Source organism: Leptosomus discolor, chromosome 11 (assembly GCF_034619465.1).
Source record: "Leptosomus discolor isolate bLepDis1 chromosome 11, bLepDis1.hap2, whole genome shotgun sequence".
NCBI lineage: Eukaryota > Metazoa > Chordata > Aves > Leptosomiformes > Leptosomidae > Leptosomus > Leptosomus discolor.
The window spans coordinates 20,533,619-20,550,714 of record NC_141401.1 but is presented as its reverse complement, the minus strand read 5'-3'; the positions used below and the strand labels follow the sequence as shown (position 1 = coordinate 20,550,714).

The following is a 17,096-nucleotide window of genomic DNA, read 5'->3' as shown; positions in this document are numbered from 1 at the left end:
CTACACTTAGTCCCTGTATGGATTCTGAGTGAAAGTGACCTTAGATTATCCGTGCACTACTTAAATGATTTAACTAAGTCCATCTCCATTTACAGCTTGATCTGAGTTAACATTTTCCACTAGGGACACCCCTGGAGAAATACTGAACATTGATAAAATATGAACTGAATTCCACGTGACCCTCTATGCATTGGTTAAGAAATGAGACTAGACTAATTTTTGAGAGGTCATTTCCTGCTTCTCTTTATTCCTGAATAAGCTCAACCATAGAGAATTATTTTTGACAAATGTTTCAGTGGTTTATGAAGGCCTCCAGTGATGGATGCTCCGTCTCTTCCAGGGTTAAACTATACTTAGCACGAGAAAGCTATTTATGACGTCCAGCTACATCTTGCTGCAGTTAAAGTCAAATACTACTTGGCCTTTCACTATGAGCAAAGAAAACAATTTAGTTCTTGTGTTTCCCTTCTCAGTCTTATTTTCTATATCCAACACAGCCCCAGACTGTTCAGTCAGCCTTGCCTCGTAGATTTTATTTTCTGCACCTCTCATCGTTCTGCACCTCTCATCGTTCTGCACCTCTCATCGTTCTGCACCTCTCATCGTTCTGCACCTCTCATCGTTCTGCACCTCTCATCGTTCTGCACCTCTCATCGTTCTGGCTCTTTGCTTTCTTCTTTTGGTCTGAATCTGTCTTGAAGTACCTCAAGCTGGACACAGCATCCCAAGCAGGGACTCTATGTGCCAATTAAACTGGAAGGATTGCCTGATAAGTCTTATGGATTAACATCCTCTTTGTACATCCCATTATAATACTGACTTTTTAGTATCAGGAGATGTCAACTTGCGTTCATCTTGTTATCCAGTACAACAGAGGTGTCCTACCTGCTTATTCCCAATATGGTAGCTTTCCTGCATGTGTCATTACTGAACTTCATTATCTCACTACCCAAGATTTTGTATCTGATCTTCTGTTTGAATCAATTGCAATTGTTTTCTAGTGTTCTTCTAGCTCCTCTTATATTCAATGTAATCTACTACTATTAATGACATTTATAGTACATTATCTGGGTCACCAGTTAAACTGATGAGCAATATTGGCCCTGGGAAGCCCCTTGTGAAACCCTACTATACGCAGCATTGCTGTTTGAACAACTGACAGCTGTTTCCAACAAAACTTCCATCCACCACATTAAAGTTTCACCTACTTTGCGTGGGGAAGTGTCAGAAGCCTTGTTAATGCCAGAAGGTGTCTGGAACTTCAGCCACCTTCACCCACTTCTCCACACGGTCCGTTTCCTTTTCCTTAAAGGAAATACAATTGTGTGAAACCCTCTTCTTAATTATGAATTCATGTCTAGCTACTCAGTTTTGAGTTCTTATTTTAGATGATTTCTTAGGTAATGATTGATTAGACAGCTTAATTATATAGCTTGTGTTCTGTCCTCCCCTTACTCATATTTAAATTCAGAAAAATGGCCAAGCTATCAGTCTCCTGGAAATCCATTCATTTTCTATAAGTTCCCATACAGATGACCACTAATTAGTTGGAGATTGCTTAAGTCAGTTCTCAAGGACAATTTTTCATCCAAGTTGAAAATATTTACCAGAGAAGGAAGAAAAATAACTGATTCAAGTATCCTGTAAACTGATCTTTCCTTATTCCAGCTTGAGGTTATACTCCGTTTGTTCACTAGCTATCTTGATTGTGCCAGATGGAACAAAGAAACATTGAATCCTTTGATCTTTACAAGGTTTGGTCAGTAATTTTCAGTAATAATTCTGTGCCCCTTTGACTTCACGATCTGCTTTAGATGCACATCCTTAAAAAATTGACCTAGTTTCTGTATGGTGCTTTCTTGTGCTTTTCCTGAGGTTCTTCATTTACTTCCCATCCTTCCTCTGCATTTTGTATAGTTTAAGCTTGTTCCCTCTAAGAAATAATTTTGTTAAGGAACTGCTGAATCCTCAAAACTGTGTTTTCTGTCAATTAATTTCCCAAGAGATTTGAAAGAAATTTCTGAAGTTTATATTCTTGTGTACTGTCACTGCTTTGTTGTTCTGCTTCCTTTCAAAATCTCTGAAATTCATCCTTCCTATGCTCATTCTTCTGTGTGTCACTCTGTTCTTTACACCTTCAGATGGTTTCTCCCTAGCTGCTTTGCTAGAAGTAAATGTGGCACACCCACCATTATCACTGCTTTTTCTGTTAGGAAAAAAATACGAGTGTCTTCTGTGATTTTCCTGTCAATCTGCCCTGCTGTATCCCTTTCTGAATGAGGGATACGCATGGTCCTTGAGTTCCCTGCTACTACATGATTCTGGTCTCTGGATGAATCTCTGAGTTGCTCAAAAACCGCTTCCAACTACTGGTTTGGGGGGCTTTTAGAAAAATTCAACTATGGCAAAACCATTGACTTCACAGCTTCTGTTTTGGTTGAGAGACTTTTCTGACCTGTCTCAGTCTGTCTTTGGGCCTTAACCCCACAAAGCCTGTCATTGCCCATCCTTCCTGCGCTGTGCTCAAGCTGGTTCACCACACCTGCCTGCAAGGTTTGGTGGGTGGAGGGTGTGTGCTGGTTGGTCCTCAGCCCAGAGGGCATGCCAAGTGCAGGTGATACACCACGGTGGGAGGGCTGGAGGTCAAAATCACAGGGAAGTGGAGTAAGATGCTAGGAAAAGTGGGAGTGTACATTCATTTAAATGACTATTAAGTAAAATCTATATCTTATTGTTCACATAATCCACATATTTAGGGACCCTGAAAGATTTACTGACAGTGAGCTATTTAAACCTCTCCTTTACATTCTTAAAAGTCTGAGAGAGTCCAAAGGAGATTATTGTTCTGCCAAGAACCAGATAGTGAAAAGTACATGGGGAGGGAAGAAAATACTTTCAATAACTTGACACCATGCTGTTAGAAAGTGCCAATGGACTATCCGAGACCTCCTATACTGTCAGAGGGTGTCAGATTCAAAAAAGATCCTCAGGTAAAACTGCTGAGGACTCAACTCCTCGTGTTTTCATCTGTAAAAGCAGCCAAGAGAACTAATTTTAGCCAAGCAGCAAAGGTCGGTTTGTTTCCCTTGACGCTGACGTTGGGCCAGGGAGGCCGCGCAGGCCGGCCCGCAGGGGCCGCGGCACGGCAGGGTGCGGGCCGAGCTGGGGCCCGGGGTGCCGCGGGGGTGCCAGCGAGGCGCCGGGGGTGCGGGGCCGAGCCTCGGCCTCTGGAAGCTGCGCCCAAGCTGCCCGCGGGCCAGGCCCTCCCCTGCTGCTGCGGGCGGGTCCTACAACGGGTGGGGCTGCGCCTCAGGAGCGCCCCAGGGGCGCGTCCGCGGGCTCCCTCCGGCAGGGCCATCCGCAGCCCCGGGGATAGAGCCGCCACCCGCCCTACACCTCCCCGCCTGCCCGGCAGCGGACGTGACGTCCGGGGGCGGAGACAGAAGCGGTTCTGAGCGGCGCGGGGAGCGTGGCCGCGCTGCCGGGGAGGCTGAGCGCGGAGGAAGAAGTCTGGTCCCGCCGGCGCACCGTCGTGCGAGCGGCTGCCATCTTGTGCGGGGGGTGGTGGCAGCGCTGCGCGGAGGAGCGGCGGTCGCGCCTCCCTCGCCTGCGCTCTCCCCGCCGTCGTGCTGCCGCGGCGCCATGTCTGCCGAGAGTCCCGAGCCCGCCTCGGCCGAGGAGCAGAAGGTGGGTGGCCGCCAGCCCTGCCGAGGAGCAGAAGGAGGCCCGCGGGGCTCCTCACGCCTCCATCTGCGCGCTGAGGCGGAGCGGGGGCGCCGCGGCTGAGCCTCTCCCTCCCTCAGGCGGGGGAGCCTCGCGGGCCGCCGCGGCCCTTAAGGCAGCGTCTCACGGGCCTGGCCGCCTTCCTCGCCGCGCCCGGAGCCCCCTCAGAGCGGTGGTCCTCGCCAGGGCGGGGAGCCCCGGCCCTTCTGCCGCCGGGCAGGGGGAGCGGGGCGGCTCGGGCGGGACGGGGCCCGGGGCCCGCCGCGGGAGCGGCGTCGTGCTGCAGGCCGGAGCGGCTGGGCAGGCGCGGGCCCTGCCGCCCGCGACCGGCGGAGGAGTGGCACCACCATGTTGGCTTCTGCACTCGAGAATTTTTGTTCTTTGGTAAATCAGTGGCGTACTCTGGCCTGGACGGGCTAATGGCGCTTCCTCGCTCCCTGGAGCGCCCTCGGCCCCGCTCCCTGGCGGGTGCTGTGCTTGCCAGGGCGTCCTGGGGGAGGGGATTTCAGCTCACAGGCGCAGCGGCTGGAGACCAGCGATAATCCGGTAGCTAAACTTCTGTTCCACATTTAGAAAATTTTCAGCTTGTAATGTAAGCTATTTAGGAGGAGAAATATCCCAGACACAATGGCTGTGGCCTGTTTAAGGCATTTTGAAGTAATAACTAGGTGGGTTATCTTGCGATGGTACTCTTATGTTATCTCTGTAGTAATTTTACAGTTTCTTACGTGGGATTTGGCTTCATAAATGACTATGCTGTTAGTAGTTTCCCTCCGTTCGCTATGACTTTAAGAAGCCGTTTGTTTTTCGGTCTTGTCATTCCCATATGGACTCGGTTGCAATCTCCACAGTTATTTCTGGTAGGAAGCAGTTATGAAACACAAGTACTGCTTTGAAGGACGCTAAAAGGAAGACCTTAATCCACCTCCGCTGTCAAGTTTTTGTTTAATAACTTACAGTTTGTAATATGAGTTAGTCATACAAGTAGGCGAGCTTTGGGGGTTGATATGGAATGATACCTTCTCAATAGGTGCAGTAATCAGAACCAGCTTCTACAGCAGGTCTGTAATCTGCTCTTAAATGTGCATGTTCTGCAACTCGACTTAACGTTCATCTTGGGTAGACTGCTGAAGGGATACCGTTCCTGTTCAAAACCTATAAAAATAAGCCCCTGGCCTATGCAGCGCTTCTGGAATAGCTTCTGTAATAAAACCATAATAAAACATGCGGTAGCAAGTTTGTTGTGATGCCTTCTAGTGTGTTCTGATGAAGCCGGGTGACTGGGGCTGATTTTGCTGCGTTTAGGACTGAAGTCTTGAAACGCAGTGCTTACACACTGTTTTGAAAAATTACCGTTTATTTGAGAGACAGGAGTCCCTTACTGATCTGCTAATTTAGTTTAAATCTGATGAGGTGTTCAGACAAATTATAACATCAATAAAATAAAGCTTTGGTTTCTGTAAATTTATATCCTGTTAGGATACTCTGATACCAGCGCTAAGAGCTATTATGGCATTGCAATATTAACCTTCACTAAAACTCTCTGGGTAGGCAAAATTGAACATTGACTCAGTTAATGCTTAGCTCTGAAATACTTACATAAACGACCCATTTTTCAGGGCTTATTCATATGTATGCTTAAAAAAAAGTAAGTGAGCTTTGAGTCAGTGTTTTCATGATCAGACCTCTTTTCTAAACTTTTCTAGCGTCCTGTAAGAAGCTTGTGTATGTGTTAGGTGAAAGGTATTAAACAAGAGAGTGATGTAAATTGAAAACTTGCCAAAGACCAGTGTTTCCTGTTCTCGATTTGAAAATTCAGGATAGTGGCAGGGGGAAGTTGAGCAACAAAGAAACTTCAGACGTTGGAGAGCATGTGCTTGGTTGACTGACTCTGCTTTAAAAGCCTGTATTTTTCAGGAAGCTGTTAGAGGTGTTGCATTTTGTTTCTGGACTGGCTTTTGCCACATCAGTTCTCTGTGCAGTTAGTTCTGCTGTTGTCATGTTTTTCCCATTTTCTGCTTTACGTTTTGTCTTTTTTGCTAGAGGATGAGCTGTTCATACCAGGGTTTGAAAAGGCTGATGGCTTTTTTCTTTTTTTTTTTTTTTTTAGCCATGCAGTTCAGTTGTCCAGCAGATATGGAACTTTACACTGCTAGTACCTCTGTAAAGATTAAAAGCAGAAGCTATCTTTAAATGAGTTAGGTAACTACCTTTTAGTGAAGTAAGCGGACTTCATTATCTGTGTCAAATTCCTGTAGAGAGCTAAAATTATAACTTTTGTGTGGTTGTCACTGGAAAGAGGAGCATGGTATATCTTGGTTTCCCACCCTCCCCAGTCATTTCTTAGTCACCTGGTTGTTCCTTCTGTAACTCGGGAGAATGTTCTAACTGTATGACTAGCCTTGCTGGCTTAGGTTAAAGCCTTTCTGGCTCAACAGCACATCTCTGAGAGCGCTCGATACTATCTAGACCACAGAAGAATATAAGGTCAGGACATGCACGCAGTGATCTTCCCCCGAAAACTATTGTTGGCCTCGTCAGTCTGTGGTTTGGAAGCCTTCTGAGCTGCGAATGAACACAAAGTTGCTTTCTGAATCCATATAAATTCTTGGCACCCCCTGTATCCTTCATCACGGAATTCTGCGGCTTAACTATATTTTATATGAAGAACTGTTGTCTTAAGTAATTTTTGAACCTGCCATCAGCTGGTTTCATTTGACACCTCAAGTCTCTGTATTGAAATTCTTTAGTTTGCCTTGTGTAGTTTTTTGGGTCTTAGTTGTTCTGGTCATCAAGCGTAAGTGACCGTAGTCTGTATCCTTTTCAGCTGCATTGATGCATAACACAGTATTTTGTGTTTTGATTGCCTGCTGTGTGATGATTTGTCAGCCCTGTGAGTTTGCATAAATGTCTCCTTTGATGCAGCATGAATACATATTTATGTAAGCTATTTATTGTTGGCCCTCTGTTCTTAAAAAATACCTCCTTTTGGTTAGTATTGGCAAAACATGCCTTCTCAAATGCTTTGTCTGTTGGCTCAACAGTGAGTACCCAGTGATTCAGCATTAGATATTGAAAGTGTTTAGCTGAAAGGATTGCTTTTAGAGAAAATCCAGTCAGTGTCGGCATGATAATAAAGCACAATAGTAAGGATAGCAGCCGAAGAATGATCTTTATAATGCATGAAAGCTGTGGTCTTGGCTAGTATGGTATTATATAGTGAGTAATAGTATAGTTTTGTGTACAGTAGTGTCAGGGAAACTTTACCCTTTGTATTTATATGTATTTTGCGTTGTATTGACTAGCTGTGTTTTCATCTAATAAAAAGCATTGGTTCCTGTCCTCATAGAAACCATTCTTGAGAATTTCTATCTTTCATTGGTAGAACTGTTAATTTGGATTCCCACTGTAGTGTGCAAAGCTGTCTTTGAGAGATCTTTGCCTAAGGGAGCAACTAGACAATGTTATATTCTAAATCTGTTACAACCTTCGCTTCTGAGTGGTTGTGGGGTTTTTTTTACCAGAAAGATGTTGAATATTATAGAACTTCAAGCTTGCATAAGAGATACAAGAAAGCACTGGGGTAGGCTAGCGTGACGGCTCTAGTTCTTTGGCAGTTCTGGCTTAAGTAGCTCCCAGCTGCTTGTGTCCCTCTGTCTTCCTGGCTGCTCTGCGAACACACCAGTTTGCGGGGCTGCTTGGTGATCCAGACTGCGGAAGCTGATCTAAATGAAACACAGCCCCAGAAGGAAGAAAAAAGATGGTTGTTTTTCTGTTGAATGCTTTTCTGTAAGCCATTCATGTGGAGTACATGCAGTCGTGCTGACTGATGCAGTGCAAAGGGTGCTGACATGGATGGAAGAGCGTGAAGGGTCTGCCTAAGCGGCTCTACGGGGATATGAAATCTTAGTCACAGATGAATGTGAAGCCCTCTTGATTTCAATGGCATTCATCTTTCCTGCCTAAAGCCTTTCTGTGACTTTAGATGATAATAGCAATTCAAGAACTGCAGCAGTCAGTGCAAATCAGTATATATTTTCCCTGAACTAGCAATGGTTTGCATGCAAAAAAAAGGTCTTGGGCAAATACTGGAAAGTAGCCAAACAAGAATTTTGAATGTAGGATATTTTAGAAATTATCTAATTGATGTATGAAGTACAAGTTCTTCTAATTGCTACATGGACCAGAACAGATGAGTGTAGAGGTCAGTGTTGAAAGACTGGATGTACAAGTGGCAGTTTTTGCCAAATGAGTATCTTTAAAATATGGATGCTTAAAGTAATCATTTGCAGTATACTCATAAAATAAGCATTTTATTTGACACAAATGCGCTATCCAGCTGTCTTCATCCTCATAATTTTATGATAATTATAGACATGTATAAGGAAATATAGTATTGTTGCTATTAATATGGTAACAGGCACGTTTTTGAGACTGAGCTACTTTAACACTGTTTCACAGTGAATATCAATACGTTACAGAGTAGAGCAGTCATACAAACTAGATTATGTCAATGCAAGTGCTAGTCTGTCCGTGCAACTTCATGGTCAAACAGGGACAATTAAAAAAAAAAAAAGTCTGGTGGCTTCTGCCCAGGTTTCAACACTTGTTTGTTCTTAGTGGAACCCTTGTTTTGACCTTTTTGTTTGGGGATTTTTTAATTTTTTTATTTTTTTTTTTCAAAATTGAGTAATTTAATTTTCATATAGACTACTTTTATGTGAAAGAGAAATGCATTGATTAGATTCAAACACATCTCCAGGAAAGGTGCCTCAAATGGGAGGCTGAACTCGTACAGTTGCTGTCAGTATTCAAGAGAGAATGTATGAAAATGTCTGTTCAAATAATTGATACGTTCACTCGGTAGCAGCAGTTGGTGTGTTGGTGAATTACCTGCAAAGATATTCTGCATAAATAGTTCATTATTGTATATTTTATTTATAGTATTGCTGATTGTCTTTCAGGAAATGGAGGATAAGGTGATCAGCCCAGAAAAAGTTGAAGAAGCAAAATTGAAAGCAAGATATCCTCATCTGGGCCAGAAGCCAGGAGGCTCAGACTTCTTGAGGAAGAGGCTTCAAAAAGGAGTGAGTTCTTTATTGTCCACAGGGTATGGACAAGAAATTCCAAAATTCCTGTATCTGTGATTTCCCCCCCACACACACACACACTCCACAGGCCTTTGCATGAGTAAGAGTGCTAAGAAATTTAAACTTTGTCTGTGAAAGTGCAAGGAAGATAAATTTGTTTCCACAAAACAAATGACAAATTGGCAGGATAGCTTTTTACAGCATCAATGGCTCAGCTGCACTTTTTAGAAAATTAAACTTAGAAGCTGGCTCAGTGCTGCTCTGATATACTTCCTAAAAACATTATAGTAAATGTGAAGGCTCAGAACCTCATCCCTGCTTTGTACTGATCTTATGTTGCCCATTCTTATGTCCCCACTATAGTATGACCACTCTTCTTATCCATGTTTTTAGTACATGAAAGCTTAGTGTCTGCTGTGTTACACTGGGCACCATCTGACATCGGTGGCTTGAGAATGGTGGTGTAATTCTGAATATACACCCGAACTGGAAAATAATGACGTGAGAATGAAGAGTGAGTTAGTACTTCGGTATTGTTCCACATTTAACCAGTGTCTCTTATTTTCTTAGTTATTCAACTGTTTGGGGTTTTTTTAGTTTAATTATTCATAAAGTGATTATGTAATGCCTTTCAGGCATGCTAGAACTCTGTTCTTGAAATAATCCTAGTATATCGCTGCTTCTGATGGTGCTTTCATTGCTGTCATGTTGTTGGTTTTTTTTTACTATTGTCTCAGTGCTTTGAGTGCATGCAATGATTCCAAATATAAATCCTTCACAAACCAGCTGTTGGAGTTCAGTGCTGATCTGAGTCTGTGCTATCTGGTAACATCTCCTGGGAATTGTTACTGTTGGCAGGTCTTTTGGATAAGCTTTCTCTCCTAAATTGGAGCATGTGCAGCATAGTTAATGGCTGCTGGGAATGGGCAGGTGGTAGATTAGGTGCCTCCTTTTGTGAGTTACGCTGTTACGTGGTCAAAGGTGGCCTAAATGAGACTTCAGTGGTTCAGTGTATGTGTAGACACAGAAGGGAGAAGGTAAGTATGTGTCGTGATGATAACTTGGAGAAACAGCTCGGCATCTACTCCCTGAGGATTGATGGCCATAAAGGAATTATGACTGCTTGCAGTCAGTGCAAACATGAGGAAAACTCGTCACCAACAGTAACAATCTGTACCATATCTTCATCTCGATTACAGCACTATGTAATGCAAAAGTTGTTACAGCCTATATTTTCAAATTTGAGCAGAGGGAGACTGTCTTAATTGGGTGTCTTAATTGAGTAAGTGTTTGGGATTTTGCTACTTTGATGAAAGATGGCATAAAGTTTTGGATTCCAGTTTGTAATATGCCTGCTTCAGTTCTCCACTCTGCTGTGGTGGTAATAACTTTCTTTCATTTTACTTTTTACTATTTTTGTTTAGTGTGCTCAGTGTCTTAAATGAGGAAGCATCTTTACTTGGTATAGACGCCTGGTGTACTTCAGGCTGCCTGGATTGCTGAAGTTAAAATAGAGTGAGGATAGTGAGTATGTTTGTGACACGAAGATATCTGGACAGACATAGTCAGTTTGAAAGGGGTGATCAAATACAGGCCATCTATGAGAAGCTAGAGTAAATCAGAGGAAAATACAGCAATAAGTTGAAGGAAGAAATGGACTAATATTCTAATGCATGAAAGTTGGTAGGTTTTCTCAGATATTCTTTTTAAATGTATGTAGTCAACTGTAGCCCAGATTTTCTTCCAATTTGGCAACTAGGACACGCTCTGCCCGTTGATACTTGCTCTCCAGAAATGTTCTGTGTTGGGTGCACACTATTATTAGCACACTTTGTCCAGAATAAGAGTAGATGAGAACCATGCTACACTGCGCTCCTGTAGAGGGATTCTATTTGGAGGTCTTGCATAGGTGGAAATAGATACGTGTTAACAGCAGTTACACATAGAAAGCTTGAGCAATTCTGTTATTACCTAGATGCTGTTTAAAAGTTTCTTCAGTTGCTTCAGTCCTGAAGGGCAAAGTGTGAAAGCCTGTTTCCAAATCAGATTATGTTATAACTTGAGGTCCGGTCTGCAGATGCCGTGCTGGAGCATTATGGTGTAAATAGGGATTACACCATCAAAAGGATTGAATTGGGAAGGTTTATGAATAAAAGCATGTGGTTCAGATGTACTATTGACTGCATGGGAAAAACAGATTGGGACACTTTAAGGCTCTGGGAGGGAACATGTAAAGCCTTCTTCAGGAGCCCTTGCAGAAGCAACCTTCACCCTCCCCCTGACCCTTAGGTGAAGGCCTGTTAAATCAGGTGTTCAGATTACTTCTCTGGCAGCTGCTGCTACTGAACATTTTGCAGCCAGTTAGTACTGGAGAAAATAGAGAGTATGGCAGTAACGTGCTGCCTGGAAGCACTTATGCACAGCAGGTAGTGATGGCTGTTCAACTGACTGAGGATAAAGCTAACGGGGGAGTGTTCTCTTCAGAGATGACCATGATTGTAAGCAGCAGTTGCTAGTGTAAATCTTTCTACTGAATCTAATTTTTTTAGCCTCATATGACAATCTGTTCAAAATCATGAGTTACAAGTACATTAATAGTAGACCACATAGTTAAGATGTAAACAAAATACAACTTTTCCTGCAAAATGTGTTAATGAGCAGTTGAAGACTTGATGCAGGCCTTGGATGAAATTCCATGCCTCCCTTTACTGTGATGCAGCTAAAGTATAACAGCCATTTGGCTTTCACATCCATAAGTAACAATATTTTGAGAAATCTGACAACAAAAAAAATCCTTAAAGGTAATGCTAATAAAAATTTGCTGAAATATTAAGGAACACTGTTTTAGAAATTCAAACATATTGCATTGACTTTTGTATTCAAAAGAAACTTGGAGCGTGGGATAAGAATTTCCTTCACATAGTGCTTTTCAGAAGGACTGCACAGTAGATTTGACTTTGCTAAATAGTTGGTTTGGGAACTTTAGGGATTATAGTTTCACTGTTTTAATGTATGCAGATGAGAGGTTTTCTTGTTAGCATGCAATTTCATTGTACTTTGATCTTCTGGTATGATAGAGCAGGCTCTGTTCTCCGGCTTTAGTTCATGCATTGTTTGGTTATTCTGTGTAGCAGAACTTGTTCACTGCAACAAAATTTACAAATGTCAAGGTTTCACTTGCGGGAGACCTGAGCTCTTGGGAAAGCCAGGGCAAAACCTATGTTAATGTATGATATGAGTTGAATGGTATATGTAGAACCTTAACTGTATACTTGCCTAGTGTTACGAGTTTAGCTATGTGTGCTTGATAGTCTTGAAAATGTATTTTTTTTAATTGACATAGAGTTATCTTGCAAATCAGAAAGATTTTATAACTGTTCTTAAAATATAAAGAATCTATTTAACCACGTAATTCAGTGTATGCATCTGATGTCAGGCTTTTAAATGTATGTGTGTTTTGTCTTCTAGCAAAAGTACTTCGATTCTGGTGATTACAACATGGCTAAAGCAAAGATGAAGAATAAGCAATTGCCTACTGCAGCTCCTGACAAGACAGAAGTCACTGGTGACCATATTCCTACTCCACAGGATCTTCCACAGCGGAAACCATCTCTTGTTGCTAGCAAGCTGGCTGGCTGACGAGAACAGCTGAACTGCATGATTATTCTCATTCCTGTTATTTCTCCTTAATAGTTATTTCTCACCCTCACATCCCCCTTTTTCTTTCTTACACTAAGTCATGAGACTGACAGCTTTGCAGGTAGCGATAGCATGTGCTGCTATTGTAAGGGAGTACTGTTAAGAGTAAAACGTGTAGTATTTGGACTAGTTGAGAACAATGCACTGATTAAAAAGGACAAGTTTGGTTAGAGCAATGTAATCTACTTGAAAATGTACATATTGCCCATTTCCTAGTGTAGGACTGGTTCCAGCAAGTGACATCGCAAGTTTTACAACTTCTAATGTTTCTGCTTTTGTTATTTCATCTTAATTACAGCATATTTGTATTTAATATAACCTCCAGTTGTGTTGGGTTTTTCTTCTGTGTTTGGGTTTGTTGTCTAAAGTAGAGGTTTAGACCACAAGTTGCTAGATGGTAAAGCATGTATAAAAACAAAGACAGGGCTCTGGTTGAATTTTGTTTCTGCTTTTGAACTTGAACGGCCTTAAACCTGTTTCAGCTTTAACAATAGAGTTTTTACTTGGGCAATATTTGCCCATCCTGGTGTAACTCTTGTGAATCTAGTGCTTATTGACAACTGCCTGTTGAAGCTGGTATTCTTTTGAGTTCCGTAGCTTAGGACACACTTATGTTGAAGATGTGAATGAAGTGTGCATGTGCATAGACTGTTGAATTCACTCTTGTGCCATTTTTGTAAATACAATAGTTTTGCACAACCTTTTGCAAATGTCTTAGTTTTACATTTTAAAAAGCAGATAATGTGCCAATCAAAGCACAAGTGATTCTGTATCTTTCAAAGTCTTGTCCTGAAACCAAGAGCCCAGAATCTTGCTACTGAAAGTAAAAACTGTGTACCTGAAATTTGTGAAACACAACTTGCACTTGACTCAGCCCTCTGCTTTTGCGGTTGTGTATTTTGTTTTGCAATGATGTCCAGTATTCAAGTATAAGTCTGGAATTTGTACCTATATTTGGAGGCAGGTGCCCTTTCTGTTCAGCAGCTCTTGAAGCTTTTAAAGCTGAAATGCTCTGTCTGATGACATGGAAGATGGCTAAATGTACTGATCTGGAGAGCTTCCTGTGTGGCAAACACCAAATCTAGGCTTGCTAAGTTTCGATACGCAGTTGGCTTTGGGCTATTTTAGACTTCTGGAAGCAGAAGGGTATTTTTTTTTTTTTTTTTGTCTTGGACTCCTGAAGTGGTAGAAAACTGTCTCCTCTTCTCTTTGTTATACAGCAGCCCCTCATTGGCTTTGGGGAAACAAAGAACTGGAAGTGGTATTTGTATAATGACCTATTGAGAAATAGGTAACTTTTCATGTCAGAAAACAGGGATGAACTTCATTTCAGCTTTATGATGCAGGTCGTAAGTACTAGGTTGCCAAAATGCGTAGTTGATGGTAGGTAACTTGATGCATTTAAAAGCATGTTTGTTCAATGAAACCAGGCTATTAAAAGTGCAGTATGATCCATAATGTAATTGATTTTCATATAGGTTCTTTGGGAGTTTCTTTAAAAAGATCAGTTTACGGAAGACCTTTTTCCTTAAAGAGACGGTTCTGAAACAAACAGCCTATTGGAAAACAGAGAACCAATGTGGGAGAATTGAAAGAGAAAATGCTCTTAAAGATGCATGTTTTTGGATAGGTGTGCTTTGTGTTGACATATTCAGAAAGGTCTTACAGGATAAAGGACTGCTAGTCAAAACCAATGCTGGCCCATATTTTCTGCAATGCTGTCTTTCAAAGGAAAATGTAAGAAAATGATCAAGAGAAAATGAATAATCTCAATTTGGTCCTGTTTTGATCAGAAGGTGAGCAAAGTGTATCGGTTTCTGTATAATATCTTCGGTTCAGAGAAGTCATTCCAGAGAACTTCAAAATTGATAACCTGATTCTTTTCAAGTCTGTATAGCCCTTTTCTAGTAATTAAATGGGCTCTGTCAAACCTGTCCTTATTCCTTATCCTCCAGTAGTATTACAAAGAATTTGTGATTTTTGCAGAACAGGTTAAAGAAACTGAACTACTTGACTTAAGAAATTAGGCTGGGAGAATAGCAAGGAACCTGGATATATTGAAGCAAACTGCTTTTTATAGATGTTTGTCCTAATGTGGAAATCCCTCTTTATTTTTGTATGTGTAAATGAAATTGAAACTTAATGATAGGACTGGGCCTGAAACAAATTTTTGACAGTTTAAAGTGACTTGCTATGTATTGCCTGGTGCTGCTATGCTGTAGATCGCATAAGGTGAGCTTTCTTGATGTTTGGGAAGGTTTTAAAAAAAAAAATAGCCATTTGAATTTAAACATTCCACTCACTTAGCTACAACTCAGCTTGTCCTGCTGATTGGACAACACAAGCTCTTCCAATGTTCACTCGGTGACTGGCAGTTCTTAAGATGATTACAAATTCAGCTATGAAAATACTGTCCATGTGTATATTTGAAGTATTGTAATACTAACTAGGTCAGTGACTGATTATGAGCCTTCACATCTGACAGACCTCAGCAGCAGGCCCAGCTTTTTTGATTCTATACACTGTATAAAACTTAAGTCCAGTAATCACTTAACAGTAAATCAAACATGACTGCAAATCGATGCTTACTTTCAGCTTACTCCAGCAAGATAACTCAGCTATCCAAACTTCTGTACATAATGTATTATATGAGTTTTACCATTTGATAATTGCCTTTTTCAAAGAAAACCTGTCCACACTGTAGACTGGCAGTCCCTTTCATATCTTGCCTTTAAAGATAGGCAGTGTTTAGTTACTAGATTAGTACTTATGTAGGCTTATAATAGCAGATAGCACCAACATTTTATTTGAGATAGTTAAGTGGATTAATTACAACTTCACAGATATGTCCCCAAATCTGTAGCACCAAAGGCTTCCCTCTCATTGTTCTTGACGTAGTAGGACAGTGTTTGTGTAAAGGCTACAGGAGTACATTTTGTTGGACATATTTACACCCAGTCAAGATGTTAAGGTGATAAAAATGTCAATTGTTCTTTACAAACTTACACATTGTATAGTATACAGAATAAATTGATCTACTTAGTTTTTATTGCAATGTGGAGATTTGTCTCGTCTTTACTGTGGTTTCCTAAAAGATACTGCATACTCCGGTATTCTCTATGGAAAACTTCTAAAACCTAAATCTTGCTACTCTGTATCATTAAAAATAAGACTGGGCTTTGGTTTCTAGTATGTTAGACTACAGAATTACTTTAATGTAATCACATTTATATATATTTCAGTGCTTATTTTTCTAATAAGGCAATTAAAGCTTATTGTTTGAAAACTCCATAACAGATTACTGTTTTAGTCCCTTGCACTGAGTGAAGGGAATATCTGGGAATTACTGTGGCATGTAGGAGTTTGTATTGCTATAGACGATTGCCCTGAATATGGCGACATTTCCAAGAAATCAAGATGCTGGAAACAGCCCAGCTAATTTCATACTCAGACTGTGACTTAGGCGCTGATCTTTGTGCAACTTCAAGATCCACGTGGTACGTTTACACGGTTAGCTCAGTTACCAATGTCATAGTAACCCTCTCTACTCTGCATCTCTAACAAAATGAGGAGAAAAATGTCCGATTGCAGAAGTGTCATTCAGATCCGGTGCCAAGACAGCGCAAAGGCCTTGGTCACCCACAGTGACTGACCTGCCTCTCAGTGTGGGGAGCGGCATCAGTCTCCAGGCAAGGGCAAACCGTTTCAATACAGGCTTGCTGCCCAAACCTGGGGGCAGTGGGAGCTGAGGCAGGTCGGGGCGCCCAGCCCTGTGCTTGGGGGAGCTTTGCCTCCAGTGGCTGGGCTCACAGAACGTAGCCAGGCTGTTCGGGAGGGAGATGGGATTGCAGTGACGTGTTTATTGGATGGCTGGGGGGCGCTCTGTGAGCTTGGGGAGCGTGCAAGCCGGGTGAAGGGGTGGGTTGCTTTGTTGTCTTAAAGTGGAGTTGGGCTGAACGGTGGTTTGCTTCTTTATTCCTGCTTTAGTACAAGTGAGCCACCCTCTTTCAGATTCATGTCTTTGGTATTTTCATCCCAATTTCTGGCATCTATAGATCCAGAGTAACTTGAAATCTGAAAAGTTCTGTGCATATTCAAAGCGTTTATTCCCATTAAATATTTATATTGAAAATGTTTCTGGAGTACTAGCACAGAGGCAGACAGCCTTGAGCTCAACTGGTGTGATTGAAAAAGTTTTGGAGACAGATGACTGAATTGTCCCCCGCCTTTCTCCGGCAGTACATCCTTGTTACAACAAGGATGCTGCTTGATGCATGTTCATGATAAATATTCTTGCATATTTATAGCAGGCACAGAAGCCTGTTTACTTACTGCTGATAAAGCCTGCAGCGCTTTCAGATGGATGTTTATTTTGCGTTTGTTTCTAACTTTGTCTAAATTTAATAACAGATTTTCAGCTGGGTTTAGTTTCTTTACCTCATTGCAGAACGCTGTTGTAGCTGTTATTAAAAGAGGAATGTGGTTGGATAATCTGTCAGCTTCCCTTGACAATGTTACAGAATAACCCAATGGCTGTCACTGACATTCCTGGTACAGGTAATCTCCACAGAGACTGGATTCAAC

At 41.8% G+C, this 17,096-nt stretch overlaps 1 protein-coding gene across 1 annotated transcript; it reads left to right on the top strand.

Moving 5' to 3' along the window:
- Nucleotides 1–3,634: 3,634 nt before the first annotated feature.
- Nucleotides 3,635–15,554, top strand: ARPP19 (cAMP regulated phosphoprotein 19). The gene is made up of 3 exons (XM_086471559.1): nt 3,635–3,687; nt 8,688–8,810; nt 12,282–15,554. The coding sequence occupies exons 1-3, from the start codon at nt 3,643–3,645 to the stop codon at nt 12,450–12,452; spliced, it is 339 nt and encodes a 112-aa protein (XP_086327685.1). The 5' UTR covers nt 3,635–3,642; the 3' UTR covers nt 12,453–15,554.
- Nucleotides 15,555–17,096: the final 1,542 nt, after the last annotated feature.